At 41.4% G+C, this 26,132-nt stretch overlaps 1 protein-coding gene across 14 annotated transcripts in view; it reads left to right on the top strand.

The window, feature by feature from the left end:
- LEKR1 (leucine, glutamate and lysine rich 1) overlaps positions 1 to 26,132 on the top strand; it is a 200,321-nt gene that overhangs the window by 141,781 nt on the left and 32,408 nt on the right. For 13 of the 14 annotated variants that reach the window (XM_079101109.1, XM_079101108.1, XM_079101101.1 and 10 more), the window contains 2 exons: positions 6,440 to 6,517; positions 6,833 to 7,036. The exons of the other annotated variant lie outside the window; for it this stretch is intronic. In XM_079101109.1, the coding sequence (XP_078957235.1) occupies positions 6,440 to 6,517; positions 6,833 to 7,036 (282 nt within the window). The remainder of the gene's footprint in view (positions 1 to 6,439; positions 6,518 to 6,832; positions 7,037 to 26,132) is intronic. 14 annotated transcript variants of the gene reach the window in all.

Below are 26,132 nucleotides of genomic sequence, written 5' to 3'. Positions count from 1 at the left end.
AGTGCGGGAGGTTCAGTGACGCCCCCTCGGAGCAATCCCACTGGGAACCTCAGCCAGCTGGCCCATGGCAGGGCTCTCCAGCAGCCGGCCCTGTGTGAGCGGCGCTTGGGGAAGCATCTGTGCCCTCAGGCTAAAGCAGCGAGTGTGGGGGCTGGAGCCGGCCAGCTGGGGCTCCCACAGCCCAAGAGGAAACTCAGTGCCCACCTCAGATAGCTGACCCGGCACCTTCTTACAGCCTCCAGGACAACCGAGGGAGAAATGGAACAGGAAAGCAGAGAAGCAAAGGCTCTTAAAGCCGAAAGGTTGGCGTGTAAAGAAAAACATACTCCCCACCACCCTGCAAAAGGGGCTAAGGGTCGCACAGGAAAACTGAAGTGCCTTAGGAAATTGGTGAACACAGGGTATGCCCAGGATTGTACTCTCAAAGAGACACTGGCTGTTAGGAATTTGAGAGATTAAAAACAAGATCAGAAAACTTATGACCTCTTTTCGTTGAAAGTGCATATTAATGTCCACATACATGGGGCTTAAGTCCACTGAGTGGACATTTGGAAGGACTGAGCAGGGGGGACATGTGCAAACCCTTATTTCACTCTGTACACCTGCACATTGTGTCATTTACTGTGTGGACATGTTTGTTCTCATGAATGTAATCAAAAGACAATGTTCACTTAAAATGATTTGGATTTTGTCAAGTACTAATGAATGTGGTAGTCCCCACCCTGATCTGCAGGGGATAGATTCCAAAACCTGGTGAATGCCCCACACCACTGCTAGTACCTGACCTCTTCTATTTTATTATACATACCTGCATATATATGTGTATATCTGTATGTGCATATATGCAGGCATATATACATATGTGTTTATATTTATATATGTACATATATACAGATATGTAATGTATATTGCATTTTTTCCTACATACACATACCATGATGAAGTTGAATTTATAAAATAGGCATGGTGAGAAATTAACAACAACAACAAATTATAAAATAGAGCAATTGTAGTGATATACTGCAGTGGGAGGTATGGGTATGTGGCCTGTCACTCTTGGAACTTCTCCCTGTACCTGCTCCCTTTCCAGTGAGATGCAACAGTGCTGGGTGCTAAGATGGAGTGTAGCAAGTGACGTAGGCGTGGGGACATGTAGCAGAAGGCCATTACAGAAGGGCCACTTAGTCACGGGCACTGAGGTGCCATGACAGTTGGCTTGGGGCTGGAAGTGGGCAACATGCACAGGGTGGACCTGCTGGGAAGTGGGTGGTTGGCGCCTGGGCAGGATGAAGGAGATCTCATCACACTGCTCAGGTCTGTGTGTGACTTAAAAGTCATGCCTGTTCATTTCTGTAATTTTCCTTTTAATATTTTCAGACTATGGTGGGTAACAGAAATTGCAGAGAGCAAAACCACAAAGAAAGTGTGTCTAAAGTGTTATACTGAATGATTTTCTAACTTGGGACCTTTGTAATGTACTTACACTTGGCTTTTATCAGCAGCCACCTTCTCGCTTAACTAATTTGAGCAATAACAAGCTTGCGACCAGCACACGTTATTAATTTGTAAAGTTCTCAGCAACATCTGACTTGATCTCTCAGCAACGTTTGATTTGGCCAATCTGTCCCTTGGAACATTCTCTGTTATTGAGATGCAAGTATCAAATTCTGATTTTCTTCTTACTTCTACTTACTTGTGAACAATTTTTGTCAGGCAAGCATAAAGTGGCCTGGTGACATCCTGTGGCAGTGTATAGATCTACTTTTCACATGGCCCTAACTTGAATGAATTGTATTCATTCAATACAGAATGTTTTTTGAGAGCTGATTGTGTGCCGGGATGGTGGTGTGCAGTACTGGATTGGCAGGATCCTGGAGAGCTGCTTAGGTGGTTTCAGATAATGCAAAGTACTGCAGAAAATACAAAATAAAGTAGTCAGAGTGCAAGTGATGGGGAGGAGTGATGTACTCTGGATGGAAGAAGCAAGATGGCAGCCCTGAGCAGATGGCCTCTGAGTCAAGATCTGGGTGACAGAATGGAGCAAGCCGTCCTAACACGGCAGCATCTGAGACCCGGGGAATCAAGGAGCCCAATTATGGTCCAACAGAGCCTCCTGAAGCTCTTAATGTTCTAATCCCTAGAATCCTTCTGTTCCTTATATGGCAGAAAGAACTTGGCAGATGTGATTGAATTAAGGATTTTTGAGAAGGGAGGATTATCTTGGATTATTCAGGAAAATCCCATGTAATCCCAAGAGCCCTTGCAGATGGGAAGCAGGGGTTGGAGTCATGAAAGTTGGTGTGAGGGCAGAAGTAGAGGCTGCAGTGATGGAGCTGAAGGTGGAGAAGGAGACCAGGAGCCGAGCAACACAGGTGATCGCCTTTTTTTTTTTTTTTTTTTTTTGTGCTTGACAGGCAAGCACTCTACAAACTGAGCTGTATCCCCAGCCCAATTGCTTGTATTCTGACATATCCTTCTAGTCTGTTTTTCTAGGTAATTAATACTTTTAACATAATTGACATCATACTTTATGTCCTGTTTTGCAAAACTTGTCTACTCAGTGATATATCCTGGATGTTTTTCTATGTCATTATATATTTGTGGAAGATAATTAAATGGTTACATAGTATTCTTAACCTGGATGAACCATAATTTATTTACTAATCCCTTGTTTTAGAATGTGCAAGTACTTCTCTATCATAAGTTGGTGCTTAGAAAATTCATATAGACGAAACTTTTTGTTCACATACAATTATTTCCTTGGAGTAATTTTTACTGGAATCAAACAGAAATATTTGAATATTGTCCCCAATAAGATTATACTGATTTATTTATATCAGCAGTATTTGTAAATACCCATTTCTCTACTTCCTAACCAATATTGAGTTTATAACTTTAAAAACTTTGATAAAAAAAATTGAACCCTCATGTATACAGCTTCTTTCCTTTGTGACCGACCTGAGCACGACTTTGTCCTTGTCTTGTGCTTTATGATCTATGCGTATCTTCTTCCTGAGATTGAAGATGCATCACATATGATGTGGCACTTCCCGCTGCATATTTCAGGACAGTGGCATTTTACATGCCCACTGTGGAGTCTTGGGTGTTGTGAATCAGCATGGAACACACTTGAATCTGCCATGCGTATTTCAGTTTCATCGGCTGACGGACAAAGTCCTCCACAGCCTTTTCTCCTGCAGCACAGGATCCAGTCTAGGGTCAGTCAGCTTGGATCCCTCTTCAGCCTTCTTTAGTCAGACCGTCTTTCCACAGACTGTCTTTGTCTTTTTATGACTTTGACATTTTCGAAGAATGCAGAACCCCTCATGCATTTTTAAAATAAAAAATTCCTCATATTTTATTGGTCTATTTCCCACGATTGGGTTAAGAATATGTATCCTCAACTAGAAAACCAAATAGGTGGTTTTGGCTCCTTAGCTCTCTGATGGTTCACTGGAGTGAACTGACCACAGAAGAGTTATTAATGTGCATGGGACAGTCACAGGAGTGTGATGACCAGCCCAGTGAGGTCAGATGCATGTATGCCCTTCCCACAGGGAAGAGGAGTGGCACGAGGAAGTTTAGAGGGGTCATCAGTGATGTTAGGTGAATGAATGGGTCCAACGCTCAGATAGTAGTTAGAACATAATTCTTTCAGGGAATTGAATAGGTCTGGGAAATGGATAATTGCTTGTGACAAAATCTGTCCAGTTTGGTTTCCTTCCTGCAGATGCATGTTTAGTGAAAACTCAAGAAGGGGTCAGAGGTGAGTCTCTTCCTCTTTGACAGGTCCAGTCTTTAAGCAGATAAAGCAACTTCAGAGTAAAGCCTCTTCAGGCACCTACTGCTCTCCAGGGGTCTTGAATTTAAAATAACCAGCATATCAGGGTGCCACATTTTGGAGGTATTATTTTCTGGGCCCCAACGATGGTGATCTGCCTTTCTCAGGGCATCACATCTGGAGGCACCTGATAATCATCTTCCCCGCTGGTAATTTTGATTTCCTGGTCCAGGTATTGCTGTTTTTCTAGTATGTAATTAATGGTGTGGGGTGGGAGAATTGTTCTTTCCCTTCAGAGAGTAAAAATTCTAGAAGAAACACTTTAAATTCATGAAAACCTTCTGCTCTTCACCAAAACCTATTTCTAGATATAACACCCATTAATGCTTTTGCCTGTTCAATCCTTACTAAGGCCAGTGGGTGCTAAACGGTGGTTTTCCATTTCCTAACCATCTGCCTCACTTGCTAGCTCTCAGCATTCTGCTCTAAGCAGGTGCCGCCTTCTTCCATTCACACATCCATTAATTTTTAGACGTGTGCACTCTTGGCTTTAATGGTTGATAATTCAGTTCCTTGCTCTGTCACTTTGGTACTTAGATTGTCCTAGGCATAGCTAGTGGGAGCACTTCGAGCTGGCTCTTCTGGTTTTGGAAACAGCTCCCACAGCTTTTCTAAGTATTTTCTTTCTTTCTGGCATTGCAAGATGTTTGATGTACCTTCTCCGTCCCACCCCTACAATCTTCCATTTCACTGAGTAGTCCTGGCTCCTGAGCGCGTTCCCGTGCTACTGGATCATGGTGATGGTTCCTGGGTGTATACATGCATCATTCCTATCAAATTGTATATTTTTAAAGATGTGCAATTTGCTGGGTGTGGTGGCATGCACCTGTAATCCCAGTGGCTCAGGAGGCTGAGACAGGAGGATCCTGAGTTCAAAGCCAGCCTCAGGAAAAGCAAGGCACTAAGCAGCTCAGTGAGATCCTGTTTCTAAATAAAATAAAAAACAGGGCTGGGGATGTGGCTCCGATGTCAAGTGCTCCTGAGTTCAATCCTGGCACAACCCACCCCCAAAAGATCTACAGTTTGTTTTACATCAAAGTAACATCTTAACATCTTACAAAAAGCATGCGATGGAGAAAATAGAATATTTTAAGGTATTAAAATAAAAGCAAAATTAAAATATAGTTTTGGGGGATACAGCATAGACAATAAAACATCAAAAACAATCAGAGTGATTACCACAAAGTTCATGAGAATGGTTACTTTTAGGGAAGAGGTGACTGCCAATGTTTGGGACACTGTCATGAAAAGCTGCTAGAGTGGGGTTAAGGTTTTATTTTTTGGCATGGATGATAGATATCAGAGTCTCTTTATAATAATTCACCATATTATACATTGGTTTTATGCAATTTTCTGTTTCACAGTTTAATATATTTTATAATAAAAGGTTTAAAAACAAATGAATCCTATATATATTCATGATGATTTTTATATTATTTACTAGAAATTAAAATCATTTTTCAAGTAAGGCAGACCCACTTATAATCTATTTTATAGTGCAGTTATAAGCTATTTTGAAAATTCAGAAAGTGATTCAACATGGTTAATGAGCAGTCTAAATAAATGTAAACTGGAATGCTAATCTTTCTTAACATTTCGATTGTTGCTATAAAACCCAATCATATAAGTTAAAAACAAGTGTTTATTTCAGATTTAGAATTTCCATTTGGTTCTTTTTAATAGTTTTTATTTCTTTGCTGAAATTTCTCCTCTTTTTATTAATTACAGATTTTCCTTTATGACTTTGAGTTGAATTATAATTGCTCCTTTAAAATCTTTGTTAATTTCAATATCTGAGTTATCACAGAGTCAGTCTCTATTAACTGTTCTCTTGAGAATGAGTCACACTTTTCTGTTTCTTTACATGTTAAGTAATTTTTTACTACAGTCTGGACATTGTGGATATTATGGTGATTCTGTATCTTTTACATTCCTCCCAAAAAAGTCATTGTTGGAGTGGGGGTGGTGCAGTAAGCTGCTAGTTCTCTTGGTCTCAAACTGCAACTCTGTCTCTGGGCAGCAGCTACATCTTAGATTAGCTCTTCTAACCGGGCTGCATGGAATCTGCCCAGTGTGGAGCTCAGCAGAATTTACATACAGCACCTGGGGCTCTCTCTCTGGACCCTCTTCGTTTTCCAGCAGGGGTGGTTGCTTCAAACACTATGCTCTGATTCTTGAGGCCAAAAAGACTGGCATTTTCTACCGGGTTTTAATTCCCTGCCTGGTGCATCCTGGGACCTGCCTTGGGATGCAGCCTGAGCTTGTGCTGTCTCCTCGTCCCCACGTCAGCACACCTCTAGGTCTGTTGGTGGTTCCTTTTCCAGTGCCTTTATGTAGGGGTTATTTGTTCAGGTTTTGTTTTGATCAGTTTTGTCCAGAGTTCGCTATTTTTATTGAAATATAGACTGGTCTATATTTCATAGAAGCTAATTTAGTCATTATAAAAGTGGACTAAATGCTTATTTCTTTGAAGACATCATAATATGAAGATTTAAGAAATTCTTTTTGGTCTAAGTAAAATAATGATAGAGAAAAATGCTTACACTTTATTTGTAATATACCATATTTTAACTAATTTAAAATACTTTATTATCTTAGGAATAAATCTAATGAAGCTGATGACTATCAAAGAGAACTAAGGAAACTGAAGTTTGAATCCATTATTTCTGAATCACGGTATACATTGCAAACTTTTAATTAATATTTTTATCATTCTGAAAACATTTTAAAATGGACTTAACTTTTCTTCTTAATTCTTTACATGTGTAATACCTAACCCAGTGTTATAATGTCCTGTGATTGTTCATTGCTTTGGCCTCTGCATAGATGGGACAGTTTAAGATCACACAACAATCATGTTCTAAATGTCTTTACTTTTTAAGGTTACAGTTGTAGTCTCTAATTTCAAATGAGCTTTCCATACATCTTTGATAAATATAAAAACATACTATCTAATGCATGCTGGTGAGATACTTTTCTGTTCCTTTTTAGGCACACTAGGCTGCTTAAAGAAAAAGAAGATTCTTTAATGACTTGTCAACAAATATACAAAGCTTTACAGGAAGAGCTGACTGCAAAAGAAAGGCAAGAAGAAGACACAAAGAGAAGAATTAACGTCTCAGAAAGTGAGCTAGAGATCACCAAAGCTCTTCTGAATCAGACAAGGCAAGAGGTCACAGCACTGAAAAATGAAAGGTGTGGTTTCTTACAAAGCTATTTATCTTTAAGACAATGTCCATATATATTTGAAATGTCATCATCCTAAATATTTGTAACAGTGAAATCACAGGACCAAAGACACATCTTATTGCAAGGTCACTGCATTTTACTACCTCATTTTACAAGTGATTAAACTGAATCCCACGTCAGTTAATGACGTGGTTAAGGCCTCACAGTAAGAGTAGAAATGAAAGGAACTCAAGTCTCATTTGGTGTCATATTTTTATTGAAAAAAAAAATCACATCCTGTGTGCTGCTTGTACCACTGAATTTCACCTGAGCCAGTGATTGGTGAACTCTGCCATTTTCAACAGAAAAGTATCTTTTCATCACACTGTGTCTGCCTTGGTGTCTGTAGTGCTGGCACTGAACCCAGGCCTCAGCTGCTGGGCCAGCGCTTTCACGTCACTTCCCTTCCCTCCTCATCTGCCACCGCTTTTTCCTTGAGAGCTTACCACAAGCAAAGATACCTCCTCAGTGGTGCTGATGATACTGAGAAGCATGTTGGCCCAGCCGTCCAAGATATTTTTTGTCCCGTTAATTTGCTTTAAATTATCCTTATCTACAATTAATATTGCAACTCAGCTTTCTTCCTTTTTTCACCTTGTGTGTCTTCATTCATTCTTCCTGAATCCTTTTGTTTTAAATGCATATCTGATACATAGCTAAGGTTTCTTGTTGTCAGTTGTGGTGGTTTTAAAATCTGGGAATCTTTAATGTTAAGAGATTATCCCATTTATATTTATAGATTTAATTATTATATTTCAAAAGAACACAAATTCTATAAGGGTAGGAATTTTTGTTTTGTATTATTCTCTGTAGCAGAAAGTCCATGATAGGTCATTTGTTTTTCATTCTTCCTGTCATCTTTATCTTTTATCTTCATTTTATTCTATTTATGAGTATACTTTAGAAGATTTATCATTTTTTTAGTTCTTATTTATAATGGCAGATATTTCCTGAGGAAGCGCCTGGGGTGGGGCCAGGGAAGAGGGTAGCAGGCAACTTAGAATCAGGTAGTCAGGTTGTTTTTTGTTGTTGTTTTGTTGTAGATGGACACGATACCTTTATTTTATTTCTTTATTTGTATGTGGTGCTGAGGATCCAACCCGGTGCCTCACACGTGCTGGGTGGTGCTCTACCACTGAGCCCAGCCCACCCAGATAATGAGGTGTCTTGTCTCAGAGCTCTTTCTCATCATTGCAGCCACGGGCACCATGTCCGTTTCTATGGGCGAGTCGCATGAGGTCTTTGTAGTTCACAAGCCAACACGGCTTGGCTTTGGTCCTTCCAGATACGGTTTTACCTCTACTTTCCTTTGACTGAATAAGACGCACAACTGCAGACGTTCCCCAAGGTTCATACAGGAACTTGACTTTCTTCTCTCACTTTCCTTCCTTCAGTAAACCCACCATGTTTCTCAACTGAGTCGGTTAAGCTTTGATGTGAAGCCCCAGTAGGGACTCAAAATGGAGCTGTCCTTAAGAAATTAGAGGAGAGACAGTCCCTCCCAGAGAAGAAGCTGGGCTCAGGAAACACTGGACACAGTGTGACTTGGCGACATCCAAGGAGATGGTGTTGACTAGGCCCAGGGGTGTCTGGGAGGCTGCCATACTGCTCTGGAAGCACTGCATCCACCCAGGCTGCCAGGTGTACTCGCTCACCAAAGGGCAGAGCCCAGCTCACTCCCAGCAACAGTGTGTTTTTGTAAATCCAGGTGGTCTCAGGTGCCACTCCTCAGGACAAAGGAGCCCTTGCTGAGGTTGCAAAATGTGCAATTTAGAAGTTATGTAGCTTCAAAAGAGGAGAAAAAACAACAACAACATAAAAATCCAGAACTAAACCTAGAGTGGGGAAAGAAAATAGTGATACAACTTCTGATTTGAAAGAGGAAGGGAAACAGTGACCAGGAAGCGGCTCATCTGTTTGTACAAATCTGCTGAATTATGCGTGGCTTTCTCCCACTCCCAGAGGACTGGGTCTCTGAGGGTCATGAGAGTCTGCAGGCAGAGATGGTTGCCCAGCTTGGTCACGGACACCTTGGGGCTGCTGAGGGCCTCCTTTTGGATGGGGAGGATGGCAGTAAGCTCAGGGTGGTGCTGGAGAAGTGTGGTTGCTCTCCTGTGTGGGAACAGACTTCTGTCCCCTGGTGCAGCCGCTGTGGCCAGGGAGGGACCTGTACCTACAACTTACACTTGAGTGCGTGCTCTGCGGGAGGTCTGGACCTGCTCCATGGTTACAGAAAACTCTGAGGTCAAAATGTGTTCCCAATTCTCTGTAATAGACTTACACATATATTTTATAAGGACAGATGTGTTTTTGTCTTTTGTCATTTTTTAATTGAAAGTTATAAACCCTCAGAGAAACAATATAAAATCCAGCAGATTATTTCAGGATGCTCTTTCCTTTCATATGCATGACCCCATACCTGAACATACATACCTGCTCTCTCATTCTCTTTCTCTCCCTCTTTTCCCCACTCCTTCCCTCCCCTCCAGCCCTCCCCAGTCCTCTCACCTACGATCCATGCATTCAGCTGTTGGGACAGTGTCTTGTCCACACACTGCCCCATTGAAATGCCCTACACCATTGTGTGGGGCCAGCAGCAGGGCTAAGGGGCCTGAACACCAGCCTGGACTCTGCTTCCAGCCACTTGCCCTAGAGAAGGGGGCTCGTTTTCTGGCAAAAGCATGCCATCTCTCCTGCCCAGCCCTGGGTCACAGGTGCACCCCGACAGAGGGAGCGCTTCTGATTCTCCAGCCCAGAAGGGAGGCCCCTTTCAGATTGGCACAAAGGCATGGCTAGCAGAGCTTGGCCCTGGCCTCTGACACAGGCGTCAGTGTGCACACGTGTAGATGCGGATACTGAAGTCGACGGAGGCCACGGTCTGACTCAGGGTCAATAACTGGCAAAGACAGGAACAATCTCTGCTGTGTGTGACCTTACAACTCAAATTCCCTTCTCTCTGGTTTGCACGACTTTCTTGAAGGGCTGTTTTGTCAGTTACTCTCAGTGCGTCTTCTCCTTCTCAACAGGTTGTAACACGGAGTCTCCAGGGAACTCACTGACCTGCAGGAGGCGGAAAAACCTCGTAATGCCCCTCTGCATCCCCTCCCCTTCCTAGTTCATGTCCACTCCGTCCACTCAGTGACTGTGAGAGGGTGTCCTCGCTTGACAGGTCGGAAGAGAGAAGAGCACTTGGTGCTGAGCTACTTCAGTGAGGCTGGACACTAGACCCAGTGTTAGAAATCAAAAGGCTTCAGAGGGGCCGGGCTTGTGGCTCAGTGGTAGAGCGCTTGCCTGGCATGTATGTGTGAGGCCCTGGGTTCTATACTCAGCACCACATATAAATAAATGAAATAAACGATCCATTGACAACTAAAAAAAATATTTAAAAAAGAAAAAAGGCTTCGGAGGTGATAGGAGGGCCTCTGGGACCTTGTGGCAGTGTGGCTTTGTGTAAGAAGTATGGATGTCCGAGTCAGGCAAACACGGATTTAAATCCCAGCTTAACCCCTATAAGGCTTCTTTTCTTTACACGAAAAACGGTCATGTTATTGACAGCTAACGTTCGTGAATATTAAAGTATCTAGAATTGTGGTCATAGGGGATGGGTGCTCAGTAAGCATTCATTTCCTCTTTTTCGTCTTTCTAGAAGTTGCAATTCCCTTGAAGCATCATATTGTGTTAATTTATATCCTGCACTATCCATGCAGATGTTCAATAAATATCTGTTGAATTCAGTATTGTTTGCTTTGCTCATACAGTTGGAAAGATTAATCCTCAGAGTGATTCAATTTGGATGCTATTCCATTAGTTTAAAGTATTGTGAAATGAAGCATTCTAAGTAATATTCTAAAATAATAAATCTTACCAGATTTTTTTCCTCTAAGACCCAGCTCTTTCTCTGATACCCTGTTCATCAGCAGCTTCCGAACAGCTGGTTTGCCAAACTTCTCATCTCAGCTTTCAGTGGAGACAGGAGTCGAGGCAAAATCAAAATGATCTTTTTGATTGACAGTGTGAAGATGTCTTCACTTGTGAAATAGAATCTAAAAGCTGTTGTTTTGGCAGTATGATTTGAAATTTGTTTGCAGTTATATTTTTTACTATAATTAAGGAAATCTAGATTCCTGCATATCTGTAAGACATAAAATGCTCATTGGTCTCAGAATTTAAAAGTTAATGTTTTTAAAATATACTCTTAACAACAAGTATTTCCCCAATTTTCCTATTGTGTCAACTTCAAAAATGTTCTTAAAAAAAAAAAACTATCTGGGGATGTAGCTCAGTGGTAAAGCTCCCCTGGGTTCAATCCCTAGTACCAAAAAAACCAAAACCTAACCAAAACAAACAAGCAAACAAAAAACCCCCACTATCTGGTGAGAAAACTATATTACATTTTCTTCTAAAAATGTGGGAACTGTATGAACATAATCCTAAGGAGCAACAAGATAGAGCCACTGAAAGGGTGCCTGACACCCAGCAGGCACTCAGTAAATATTTGCTGTGTGTACGAGTGAGAATAAATTTAATTCTAATCAAGCAACTGCGTGCCGTCGTAAAGCTGCAAGTGCCCCGGTTTCTCTCCAGGCCCAGAACTTCTGGTTTGCAGCTTCTGAGCTAGGAGTGGAGTGCAGACTTTGGATTCTAGTGGCAGTTATCCTTATTTGATTCGTAGTGGAATTCAAATTTAGTGCATTAATCTGTGTTGGCTACTGTGATTCTAGGGCGTCAGCATCGGCAGAACTGGCTCTGGTAAGGGAACTCAGCCACCTGAACAGCTGCATGTTGTCAGCTTTTATAACATGAAAAATATGACTCATGCCCCTAAAATTACTGTGCCAGTTCTCATAATTCCTCTAGATTCCCAACAGAAACGCCCCTGCCACCCGAATCGGTCCCTTTAGTTTTTTCCACATGAGATCACTATCTCTTGTCAAAGTCTTAAGAAGGAAGATGGTTTTTCACCTGAAGGATGCGCGGGCCCTCCCCTGGTGCAGGGTGTGAGTGTGGGTTTTTTCTTTGGGGCCAGATCTGTCTTTCACACATGAGTCCCCTTACACACTGCTCGTTGCCATTCTAGTCAAGGAAAGCCAGTGCTTATAAATGACACGCAATTATTCTTTCCACTTGTTCCACTCAGCACTCACGCTGCCGAGTTCCTAGAGTCGGAAACGGGCCCAGCAGGAAATGAAGGAGGTATAAACATCTGTGTCATTTCTGTAACCCTAAGGTCGAGCAAGTTACCACCACAGATAGAAGCTCATTTTTTAAAGGCAGTTCACTTCAAACACCTTCTACTTTGTGAAAATGTCATAACAGACTAAATAATTCTAAAAATTCATTAAATAATAATCACTTAATTTCTAGCATTTGAACCCTGACCTGCTATATTTTTTTATTATACATAACATTGGGGTTCATTTTGACATAATTACATAAGCACGGAATATGATTTACTCCAGTGAGGCCCCAGTGCTGCCCCTTTCCTGCCCCCTTCTCTCTCCATATTCCCTCTACCTAACTGATTTTTCTTCTACTTACTTGTTGTTTTTAATTACTGCATAACAGATATACATAAAGTTGAAATTCATTGTGGTGAAGTATGATATGTACCTCGGAAAGTTCCATCAGATTCTTTCCACTGTTCCTCTCTTTTCCTGTCCCACCTCCCTCCCCTCAATCCCCTTCCTCTACTGCACTGATCTCTCTTCTATTTTCATGGGATTCCCCTGCCTTTCCCCCACCCCCCACCTCTTGTTTTGATCTAGAGAAAACATTCAACCCTTGACTTTCTGGATCTGGCTTATTTCACTTCACATTATTTTTCTCCAGTTCCATGCACTTACCAGCCAATGCTAGAATTTCATTCTTTTTTATGGCTGAGTAAAACTGTATACTGTATATATACCACATTTTCTTTAACCATTTGTCTGTTGACCTGGGTTGGTTCCATAGCTTAGCTATTATGAATCGCACTGCTGTTTTATAAAACTGATGTGGCTATACCCCTACAGCATGCTGATTTTAGATCTTTTGGTTATATACCAAGAAGTAGAGTAGCTGGGTCATATGGTGGTTCTGTTCCTAGTTTTATGAGAAATCTCTAAGTGTTTTCCAGAGTGGTTGTACTAATTTTCAGTTCTACCAACAATGTCTGAGTGAACCTTTCTCCCTACATCCTTGCCAACATTTATTATTATTTGTATTCTTGATATTGCCATTCTGACTGGAGTGAGATGGAGTATCAGAGGAGTTTGGTTTGCATTTCCCCAGTTGCTAGAGATGCTGAACATTTTTCATATATTTATTAGCTATTTGTATTTCTTCTTTTGAAAAGTGTCTGTTTAATTCTTTTTGCCATTTCTTAACTGGGTTGTTTTTGGTTTTTTTCCTTTTTTGGTGTTAAGTTTTTTGATTTCTTCATATATTCTGGAGATTGATCCCCTGTCTGAGCAGCAGCTGACAAAGATCTTCTTCCACTCTGTAGACTCTCTTCGCACTCGTTTTCTTTGCTGTGCAGAAGCTTTTTAATTTGAGGTCATCCCACTTACTGATTTTTAAATTTTTTTTCTTGTGCCTTAGGAGTCTTGCTCAGGGAATCAGTGCCTGTACCGAATGTTGAGAGTTGAGTCTATACTTCCATCTCGCAGTTGCAGAGTTTCTGGTCTCATTCCTGGGTCACTGATCCACTTTGAGTTGACTTTTGTGCAGGGTGGGAGAAGTGGATCTAGTTTCATTCTTCTACCTGTGGATATCCAGTTTTCCCCGCTCCATTTCTTTAGAAGGCTGTCTTTTCTCCAGCGAATGTACTCAGCACCTTTGTTGAGCGTCACACAACTGTGTGTGGGTTGTCCCTGTGTCCGGTTCCATTGCTTTCATGTCTGGATGCGGACACCGCCTGCTTTTGTTACCCTCGCTAGCTCTGCAGTATAATTTAAGGTCCAGCATCGTGATGCCGCCAGCAACGCTGTCCTTGCTCAGTATTACTTTGGCTGTTCTGGTCTCTTATTCTTTCAAATGAATTTTAGAACCGTTTTTTTCTAGTTCTGTGAAAAATGTCATTGATGTTTTGCTGGGAATTGCACTGAATCTGTATAATGCATTTGACAGTATGACCATTTTTATAATGTTAATTCTGCCTATTCAAGAACATGGAATGACCTACTGTATTTTAGCTGCTATAATCTACTCTACTTGTACATATAATAACCATGCTTTATACTGAGTCCATCGAAGGAATGTGTATGGAATGGATTCCACTTTTCATGGTATCAAAATTGTAACTATCTCCAGGGAGACTAAGATTCAAGCATCTCAGATATTTAGTACCCTCTACTTTGTAGTAAAGGTAACTTTGAATGTACTTGCAGGTACCATCTGGAAATACTCATCAGAATTTTCTAATCAGTAAAACCTCTTTTCAAACAGAAATCTGGTTAAAGAAATAAAGTGCATCAAAAAAGGCAGGAAAGAAAGAGAAAACAAGACTGGGAAGGGAAGGAGGGAGGATGGGAGGAAGGGAGGGAGAGAGAAAGGACCAGACTGCCAGATCCCTTCTAATAAGCATGTGGCAGCCATACCTCTTCTGTGGCCCTGGAATTTTGAAAATCATTGCTGCTTTTTGAAGTGGTACTTTATTTCCATTGACTGCTGCTCTTTTTTCTTGATCAAGTTTACTATTATTATAAGATTCTAATATTTTACCTAGTTGTGTAATATCCCTTGAAGGTAGACCATTGTATGAGTTTCCTATTGCTGCTATAACAACTGATCATAAACTTAGTAGCTTAAGGCAACATAAAGGTATTATCTTACAGTTCTGAAGGTCAGAAGTTTGAATGACTTCACCACAATTAAAAAGTTGTTCTTCAAGTCAAGTGTGGTGGCACACACCAGCAATCCCAGCTGCTCAGGTGATTGAGGAATGTGGATCCCAAGTTTGAAGCTAGTCTGGGTAACTTATTGAGACCCTGTTTTAATAACTAAAAGTTTCTAAGAGGACTTGTGATGTAACTCAGTGGTTAAGTGCTTACCTAGCATGTACCAGACCTGGGTTCAATCCTCTGCACCACAAAAAAAAAAAAAAAAAAAAAAAAAAAAAAAAAAAAGAAGGAAAGGAAAAAAAAGAAAAACAACTGTTCTTCAAAAGACTTTGGTAAGAAAATGAAAAGAAAAACCATAACGAGCTGGGATAACATATTTGCAAAGGATATACCTAATGAAGCTATATATACACGTCTACTCTTTCCAGAATATATAAAGAACTTTAGAATCTTATTTATGTGAATATATGCAACCTAATAAAAAATAAGCAAAAGATTTGAGCAGGCACTTCACCAAACAATATATACGGATAACTAATAAGTACATAAAAATGCTCAGTGTCATTAGTCATTTGTAAAATGCAAATTAAAACCACAGTGAGATATACTACACACTTTGAGAACATCTAAGATCTAAAAGCCTGAAAATCCCAAGTGCAGCAGAGGATGTGGAGGAGCCAAAACACTCATACCTGCTGGTGGAAATGTGGAATGGCACAACTTCTTTGGGAAATTGTTTGGAAGTTTCTCTATGAGTTAAGTAGACATCTACTTTGTTTTCCAGCCATTGCACTCCTACATCTTTACCCAAGAGAGGTGAGAGCATATGCCCACACAATAACATGCACACGGACACTGACAGCAGCTATGTCTGTAGCAGCCATGATCTGTTCACCCACGGGTGCATGGATGATCTGACTGCATCTGTACAAGGGGATACCTTCAGCATAAAAGCCAATCAACTGTTAACACATAGTGCAGTTTGGATGAAACTCAAAATAGTCATGCTGAGTAAAAGATGCTAGATCAGAAAGAGTCCACTGAATGGTTTCATACACGGATATGTAGATATATTCTGAAAATCAAACTGACCTAGCGACAGAAAGCATAGCATGGGTTGGCAGGAGATGAGAGGGGCAGGACCTGGGGAGTATGAAGGAGCACAGCTGCCCCCCAGCATCTTAGGACCCAAAGAAAGTTGAGAAAGCCAGTTTTTCTTCCAACAGGGCAAAATCCCTAGTGCCCTTTCTGATGTGGCCAAGTTGACAATGAAAAAGCATGCATCTTAGAAAGGAAAGCCAGGAAGTGGAGAAAACTGGCTGCGAAATTACCCCCAGGAGGAAGGCCCGTCGTCTGAGCAAGAAATGTCTCCCACCTCCAGAGCAGGCTTCCCGGGCTCCAAAGATGGCCTGGACTCCGGCTGAGAGGTGACACAGTGCCCCACCCAGAGCAGCCGAGGGTGGCGCCAGCCCCACCTGGTACCAGACTTGGCAGTTCACCGTTCTTGCCTCTGAAATGTGAGAGAAGTCACATGCCCCATTCTGACAGAAGTTCTAAGAGATCCTGTGTTTTGATGACTTTTCTTTTCGGTCTGCTACAAAGACAGCATTCCAGGGAAGAGCTGCCCCTGGGGCCACATCCTGGAACAACACATGTGAGCAGTACGGCGTGGGACGTGAGCACGAAGGGGATTCTCACATTGTCAGCCACCAAGACTTCAAACGTGAAGTTTCGGGTGTTTCTAAAGTAGAGCAGAGCAGTCAGGTGGAGAGTTGGGTGCACCTGTGTCAGACGCTCAGAACAGATGGCACTAGAGAAAACTGGGGAGTTGCTGGCATCTGGCTTGCACTGGAAGAAGAGGAAACGTGAAGAGACAGAGATGTCTGGCCCCTTGGGGAGAGCCACAGTGAAGCTTTGGCGAGAGCTTGCTGGCTGGCCTTGCCTTTGTTCCTCTTGCTTCACTTCCCTTTCTCCAACCCTGACCCAGGCAGACTATCAGAACCTGCTAGGTCTGGCTTACACTGTAAAGGACAAACCTTTACTGTATGGATTTGAGCACCACATGGACAGGGACGCTGTGTCTTCAGGGCCGGATGTCAGTGAACCCTACTACCCAGGAGAAAATCCCACTTATTACACACTTGCCCCTTCCTTCACCTTCCTCTGCCTTGAATTCTCCCCTCCCCCTCCCCACTGCCTGTTCAGGCTTTATCAGTAATTGTTCTTATAAACACCGAGGACTCGTGGAGAAGGTTGATCCCAGTACAAAGTGATACAAGGAGATCTGTGTACTCGGGTAGAACAAAGAACCCCCCTGAGCTCTGAAGCCCCCTGATGCCCCTCCCCAGTTCCACCCAGACTCTCCTTCCTCAGAAGGGACACCAGCAGGCAGGTTCTGGTTCTCAGAACCTAGGAGTCAAAGGGAACGGCCTCCAGCTGATCAAGGGCATCTGCAAGAGCCACAGCCCCTGTGCTCTTACTTCTCTCTGATTTTACCAAGTACGTTTCTGTTCCTAAAAAGTGGAATGCTGGATTCATGTGTATCTGATGTTTGCAAAAAAAAAATCATGCTGCATGTGCGATTTGTTCTTCGTGCTCAACAGAATGTTCCTGGAGTTTGTGCCTGGTTGTGAGTAGCTGAGGGTCACTTTCTTCATCTGGGTTTGTGTTCTCTGGAACCCCACAATTTATCCGCCCACTCTGCCTTAGCTTTATTTCACAAGTTTTGATATGTACCAATTTCATTTTTATTCTGTTCTAAGTATATTTAAGTACCACCCATGACTTTTATTTGACCCGAGTTATTCAGAAATATATTTTTTAAATTTTCAAATACTTTGAGATATTTTATTTTTTGTTAGTGACATTTCTTTATTTTCCCAGAATATTGATTATAGATCATAAGAGGTAAAATATAAACCATATATGTAATTTAAACATTCTTAATTGCCACATTAAAAGACTAAAAATAAGCAAAAATCAAATTTAAAAATATGTTTTACTTAACTCATATATCCAAAATATTATTTTTTTTATTGTAAACAAATGGGATACATGTTGTTTCTCTGTTTGTACATGGCGTAAAGGCATACCATTTGTGTAATCATAAATTTACATACAGTAATGTTGTTTGATTCATTCTGTTATTTTTTCCCTTCCCCTCACCCCTCCCACCCCTCTTTACCCTCTATACAGTACTTTCTTCCTCCATACTTGCCCCCCTCCCTAACCCTAACTCTAACCCTAACATTAACCCTTCCCTCCCCCCCCATTATGTGTCATCCTCCACTTATTAGCGATATCATTCGTCCTTTGGCTTTTTGAGATTGGCTTATCTCACTTAGCATGATATTCTCCAATTTCATCCATTTGCCTGCAAATGCCATAATTTTGTCATTCTTTATGGCTGAGTAATATTCCATTGTATATCTATACCACAGTTTCTTTATCCACTCATCAATTGAAGGGCATCTAGGTTGGTTCCACAGTCTGGCTATTGTGAATTGAGCAGCTAAGAACATTGATGTGGCTGTATGTCCGTAGTATGCTGATTTTAAGTCCTTTGGGTATAGGCCAAGGAGTGGGATAGCTGGGTCAAATGGAGGGTCCATTCCAAGTTTTCTAAGGAATCTCCACACTGCTTTCCAGAGTGGCTGCACTAATTTGCAGCCCCACCAGCAATGTATGAGTGTACCTTTCTCCCCACATCCTCACCAACACCTGTTGCTTGTATTTTTGATAATCGCCATTCTAATTGGGGTGAGATGGAATCTTAGGGTGGTTTTGATTTGCATTTCTCTTATTACTAGAGATGTTGAACATTTTTTCATATGTTTATTGATTGCTTGTACATCTTCTTCTGTGAAGTGTCTGTTCATTTCCTTAGCCCATTTGTCGATTGGATTATTTGTATTGTTGGTGTAGAGTTTTTTGAGTTCTTTATAGATTCTGAAGATTAGTGCTCTATCTGAAGTATGATTGGCAAAGATATTCTCCCACTCTGTAGGCTCTTTCTTCACATTACTGATAGTTTCCTTTGCTGAGAGAAAGCTTTTTAGTTTGAATCTATCCCAATTATTGATTCTTGCTTTTATTTCTTGTGCTATGGGAGTCCTGTTGAGGAAGTCTGGTCCTAGGCCGACATGTTGAAGATCGGGACCTACTTTTTCTTCTATAATCTGCAGAGTCTGTGGTCTGATTCCAAGGTCCTTAATCCATTTTGAGTTGAGTTTTGTGCAGGGTGAGAGATATGGGTTTAGTTTCATTCTGTTGCATATGGATTTCCAATTCTCCCAGAACCATTTGTTGAAGAGGCTATCTTTTCTCCATTGCATATTTTCGGCGCCTTTGTCTAGTATGAGAAAATTGTATTTATTTGGGTTTGTGTCCATGTCCTCTATTCTGTACCATTGATCTACCTGTCTATTTTGGTACCAGTACCATGCCGTCTTTGTTACTATTGCTTTGTAATAAAGTTGAAGTTCAGGTATTGCGATACCCCCTGCTTCATTTTTCCTGCGAAGGATTGCTTTAGCTATTCTGGGTTTCTTATTCTTCCAGATGAATTTCATGATTGCTTGCTCTATTTCTGTAAGGTACATCATTGGGATTTTAATTGGAATTGCATTGAATCTGTATAGCACTTTTGGTAGTATGGCCATTTTGACAATATTAATTCGGCCTATCCAAGAACATGGGAGATCTTTCCATCTTCTAAGGTTTTCTTTAATATCTTTCTTTAGTGTTCTGTAGTTCTCATTGTAGAGGTCTTTCACCTCTTTTGTGAGATTGATTCCCAAGTATTTTATTTTTTTCGATGCTATGGTGAATGGGGTAGTTTTCATAATTTCTCTTTCTGAGGATTCATCACTTATGTATAAAAATGCATTGGATTTATGAGCATTGATCTTGTAACCTGCCACTTTACTGAATTCACTTATGAGTTCTAACAGTTTTCTGGTGGAATTTCTGGGTTCCTGTAAATATATAATCAAGTCATCAGTGAACAGGGATAGTTTGAGTTCTTCTTTTCCTTTAATTTCCTTGGTCTGTCTAATTGCTCTGGCTAGAGTCTCAAGAACGATATTGAATAGGAGTGGTGAAAGAGGGCATCCCTGCCTTGTTCCAGTTTTTAGGGGGAATGCTTTCAGTTTGTCACCGTTTAGAATGATATTAGCCATGGGCTTAGCATAGATGGCCTTTACAATGTTAAGGAATGTTCCCACTATCCCTATTTTTTCTAGTGTTTTGAGCATGAAGGGGTGCTGTATTTTATCAAATACTTTTTCTGCATCTATTGAAATAATCATGTGATTCTTGACTTTAAGTCTATTGATATGGTGAATTACATTTATTGATTTCTGGATGTTGAACCAACCTTGCATCCCTGGGATAAAACCCACTTGATCGTGGTGCACTATCTTTTTAATATATTTTTGTATGCGATTTGCTAAAATTTTATTGAGAATTTTTGCGTCAATGTTCATTAATGATATCGGTCTGAAATTTTCTTTCCTCGATTTGTCTCTGTCTGGCTTGGGTATCAGGGTAATATTGGTTTCATAGAATGAGTTTGGGAGGGTACCCTCCTCTTCTATTTCATGGAATACTTTGAGAAGTATTGGAATGAGCTCTTCTTTAAAGGTTTTGTAGAACTCGGCTGAGAACCCATCTGGTCCTGGACTTTTCTTTGTTGGTAGGCTTTTGATGACCTCTTCTACTTCATTACTTGAAATTGTTCTATTTAAATTGTGTATGTCCTCCTCGTTCAATTTAGGCAATTCATATGTCTCTAGAAACCTGTTGATGTCTTCGAAATTTTCTATTTTGTTGGAATATAGATTTTCAAAATAGCTTCTAATTATGTTTTGTATTTCAGTCGTGTCTGTTGTGATATTTCCTTGTTCATTCCGAATTTTAGTGATTTGGGTTTTCTCTCGTCTTCTCTTTGTTAGAGTGGCTAAGGGTTTATCAATTTTGTTTATTTTTTCAAAGAACCAACTATTTATTTTGTCAATTTTTTGTATTGTTTCTTTTGTTTCAATTTCGTTGATTTCAGCTCTGAGTTTAACTATTTCCTGTCTTCTACTACTTTTGGTGTTGGTCTGTTCTTCTTTTTCTAGGGCTTTGAGCTGTAGTGTTAGGTTGTTTATTTGTTGATTTTTACTTCTTTTATTGAATGCGCTCCATGAAATAAATTTTCCTCTAAGTACTGCTTTCATAGTGTCCCAAAGATTTTGATATGATGTTTCTTTGTTCTCATTTACCTCTAAGAATTTTTTAATTTCCTTCCTAATATCTTCTGTTTTCCATTCATCATGTAATAGCATATTGTTTAATCTCCAGGTGTTGGAGTAGCTTCTGTTTTTTACTCTTTCATTTATTTCTAACTTCAATCCATTATGATCTGATAGAATACATGCTAGTGTCTCTATCTTCTTGTATTTGCTTACATTAGCTTTGTGGCATAATATATGGTCTATTTTAGAGAAGGATCCATGTGCTGCTGAGAAGAAAGTGTATTCGCTCTTGGTTGGATGGTATATTCTATAAATGTCCGTTAAGTCTAAATTATTGATTGTGTTATTGAGATCTATGGTTTCTTTGTTCAATTTTTGTTTGGAAGATCTGTCCAGTGGTGAGAGAGGCGTGTTAAAATCCCCTAGTATTATTGTGTTATGGTCTATTTGGTTTCTGAAATTGAGAAGGATTTGTTTGACATACATGGATGAGCCACTGTTTGGGGCATAGATGTTTATGATTGTTATGTCTTGCTGATTTATGGTTCCCTTAAGCAGTATGTAATGTCCTTCTTTATCCCTTCTGACTAGTTTTGACTTGAAGTCCACATTATCTGAAATGAGGATGGATACCCCAGCTTTTTTGCTGAGTCCATGTGCATGGTATGATTTCCCCCATCCTTTCACCTTTAGTCTATGGGTATCTCTTTCTACGAGATGAGTCTCTTGCAGGCAACATCTTGTTGGATCTTTCTTTTTGATCCAATCTGCCAGTCTATGTCTTTTGATTGATGAGTTCAGGCCATTAATATTCAGGGTTATTATTGAGATATGATTAGTATTCCCGGTCATTTGGTTCATTTTATTTATTTATTTATTTATTTTGAGACGACTTGGTTCTTCCTTTATTTGACAATTCCTTTAGGATAGTTCCTCCCATTGCTGATTTGTTTGTTTTTCATCTCTTCCTTGTGGAATATTTTGCTGAGAATGTTCTGCAATGCTGGCTTTCTTTTTGTAAATTCTTTTAGCTTTTGTTTATCATGGAAGGATTTTATTTCATCATCAAATTTGAAGGTAAGTTTTGCTGGGTATAAGATTCTTGGTTGGCATCCATTTTCTTTCAGGGCTTGAAAAATGTTGTTCCAGGCCCTTCTAGCTTTTAGGGTCTGGATTGAAAAATCTGCTGATATCCATATTGGTTTCCCCCTGAATGTAATTTAATTCCTCTCTCTTGCGGCCTTTAAAATTCTGTCTTTATTATGTATGTTAGGTATTTTCATTATAATGTGCCTTGGTGTGGGTCTGTTGTAATTTTGTGTATTTGGAGTCCTATAAGCCTCTTGTACTTGATCTTCCATTTCATTCTTCAGATTTTGGAAATTTTCTGATAGTATTTCATTGAATAGATTGTTCATTCCTTTGGTCTGTTTCTCTAAGCCTTCCTCAATCCCAATAATTCTTAAATTTGGCCTTTTCCTGATATCCCATAGTTCTTGGAGATTCTGTTCATGATTTCTCAAAATATTATTTAAATATGTGACCATCTTTCAAAGTTATTGTAGGTAGTTTCGATTGTGGGTGTGTGTGTGCTCTACCACTGAGCTACACCTCCAATGCTATATCTTGGAGTTTTTAATACTAAATTTTCAGATCTGGTCTTTTACACTTACAGCACATCTCGATTTGGACTCGCCGTATTTTAAGTGCTCTATAGCTATTTGAGGGTAGTGGCTACCGTATTCAGCCAAGCAGGTTTATAGCATAAAAATTATTTGAAATTTGCTTAAACATACTTTCTGGCCTAGTGTGTGGTCAATTTCATATGAATTGGAAAATAATCATGTGTCTTTCTGCAACATGTATACAGGGCCCTGTATGTCAAATCAGTCTCCATGCTTGCCCTAAATCTCTGTATCTTCACTGACTCATTCTCAGCGTCCCTCGATTGCACAGCCGCAGCCAAGAGTTGTGCAGTTGTGCTTCCAAGGCACGTGTATGGTCCTAGATTGTTCAGCTATGACCGAGGGAGCTGTGCCTCATTCTGCCACTGTGGTGAGGGTCTGCCGGCTTCTCTTTACAGTTACAGCAAGGTTTGCTTCACCTATTTTGAGACCACTTTAATTGGTATATGTAAGTTTAGAGTATTCATAGTAGATCAAACCTATTATCATTATCAGCCCCAAAAATGACTTTTGTCCTAAATTTTATTTCTCTGATAATGATATAGTTATATTCTTTCTTTCCTGTAATAGTATATCCCTGTTAGATCTTTCCCAAATTTTTGCTTTCAATCTTTACATGTCCTAATAGTTTAGGAATGTTTCCTGGATAGAGCATGTAACTAAGCTTTGTATCAAGTTTGTTTCTTCTAACTTTCAACACTTTTCTGATTATTGTTGGAAGTGTTCTCTTTTTCCCCGCCCCTTTCTTTCTTTCTATACTAGTTTCTCATTTGGGGCCTTTTAGAAGGAGGATTTTTGGTTTTGTGTATTTTCTTAGTGTACTTTTCCACTATCAGTGTATTTTATTTCTATTATTGTAGCAGTTATTTTGAAATTTTACCTCTAAGATACCTAAACACCTCTCGAACAATGAACAGACCAGAGAACACTTGAGCTCCGTTAGCTGCCCTTTTGACATACATTCTGCATTGTGGTCCAGTTTTCTAATTCTTTTCATTAGCCCCTCTAATTGCACATAACCAGAATTAATATTCTGAGACTGGGTTAATTAATAATATGAGACTTGGTCAGAGCTGAAGCATCGAGACCCTAGTGCATGCTTGAGTCTTTGCAGACTCCACTTAAAAACACAAATCCAAAGATAAAAACAGCAAGGTTTCAGGACTTCACAGCACCAGCCCTGAAGCCTGAACCCAGGGCCTGGCCCCACTGCCCTTGGCACAGCCCAGGGGTCTCTGCCTGTGGGGGGCAGTTTTGTTGCATACCCTCCCTTGCTGTCTGACCTTCCTTCTGAGACCACCTTCCTTCCTGTGGAGCACATTCTTTGGAAGCTCTACCAGGTTATTGTGCCTTATTCTGCATGATGCCTGGGGGCTATCTTCAGGCCAGTGTTCATTTTCTCACAGAACTCAGAACACAGGCTCAGAACACAGGCCATAGAACACAGACCTCAGACCACAGGCTCAGAACACAGGCTCAGAACACAGACTCAGAACACAGGCTCAGAACCAGGCCTCAGAACACAGGCCTCAGAACACAGGCTCAGAACACAGGCCTCAGAACACAGACTCAGAGAACACAGGCTCAGAACACAGGCCTCAGAACACAGGCCTCAGAACACAGGCTCAGAACACAGGCTCAGAACACAGGCCTCAGAACACAGGCCTCAGAACACAGGCTCAGAACACAGGCTCAGAACCAGGCCTCAGAACACAGGCCTCAGAACACAGGCCTCAGAACACAGGCTCAGAACACAGGCTCAGAGAACACAGACTCAGAACACAGGCTCAGAACACAGGCTCAGAGAACACAGGCTCAGAACACAGGCCTCAGAACACAGGCTCAGAACACAGGCCTCAGAACACAGGCTCAGAACACAGACCTCAGAACTAAGACTCAGAACACAGGCTCAGAACACAGGCTCAGAACACAGGCCTCAGAACCAGGGCTCAGAACACAGGCTCAGAACACATGCCTCAGAACACAGGCTCAGAGAACACAGGCTCAGAACACAGGCTCAGAGAACACAGGCTCAGAGAACCCAGACTCAGAACACAGGCTCAGAACACATGCCTCAGAACAGAGGCTCAGAACATAGGCCTCAGAACCAGGCCTCAGAACACAGACTCAGAACACAGGCTCAGAACACAGGCTCAGAACACAGGCTCAGAACACAGACTCAGAACACAGGCTCAGAACACAGGCTCAGAACACAGGCTCAGAGAACCCAGACTCAGAACACAGGCTCAGAACACATGCCTCAGAACAGAGGCTCAGAACACAGGCTCAGAACCAGGCCTCAGAACACAGACTCAGAACACAGGCTCAGAACACAGGCTCAGAACACAGGCTCAGAACACAGACTCAGAACACAGGCCTCAGAACACAGGCTCAGAACACAGGCTCAGAACACAGGCTCAGAACACAGACCTCAGAACTCAGACTCAGAACACAGGCTCAGAACACAGGCCTCAGAACACAGGCTCAGAACACAGACTCAGAACACAGGCTCAGAACACAGGCTCAGAACACAGGCCTCAGAACTCAGACTCAGAACACAGGCTCAGAACACAGGCTCAGAACACAGGCTCAGAACACAGACCTCAGAACTCAGACTCAGAACACAGGCTCAGAACACAGGCTCAGAACACAGGCTCAGAACACAGACCTCAGAACTCAGACTCAGAACACAGGCTCAGAACACAGGCCTCAGAACACAGGCTCAGAACACAGACTCAGAACACAGGCTCAGAACACAGGCTCAGAACACAGACCTCAGAACTCAGACTCAGAACACAGGCTCAGAACACAGGCTCAGAACACAGACTCAGAACACAGGCTCAGAACACAGGCTCAGAACACAGGCCTCAGAACACAGGCCTCAGAACACAGGCTCAGAACACAGACCTCAGAACTCAGACTCAGAACACAGGCTCAGAACACAGGCTCAGAACACAGGCTCAGAACACAGACCTCAGAACTCAGACTCAGAACACAGGCTCAGAACACAGGCTCAGAACACAGACTCAGAACACAGGCTCAGAACACAGGCTCAGAACACAGGCTCAGAACACAGACCTCAGAACTCAGACTCAGAACACAGGCTCAGAACACAGGCTCAGAACACAGACCTCAGAACTCAGACTCAGAACACAGGCTCAGAACACAGGCTCAGAACACAGACTCAGAACACAGGCTCAGAACACAGGCTCAGAACACAGACTCAGAACACAGGCCTCAGAACACAGGCTCAGAACACAGGCTCAGAACACAGGCTCAGAACCAGGCCTCAGAACACAGGCTCAGAACACAGGCTCAG

Source organism: Sciurus vulgaris (genome assembly GCF_902686455.1).
Source record: "Sciurus vulgaris genome assembly, chromosome: 10".
Classification (NCBI taxonomy): Eukaryota; Metazoa; Chordata; class Mammalia; order Rodentia; family Sciuridae; genus Sciurus; species Sciurus vulgaris.
Note: the sequence above shows the minus strand (reverse complement) of the source record. Positions and strands in the feature narration are given on the sequence as shown.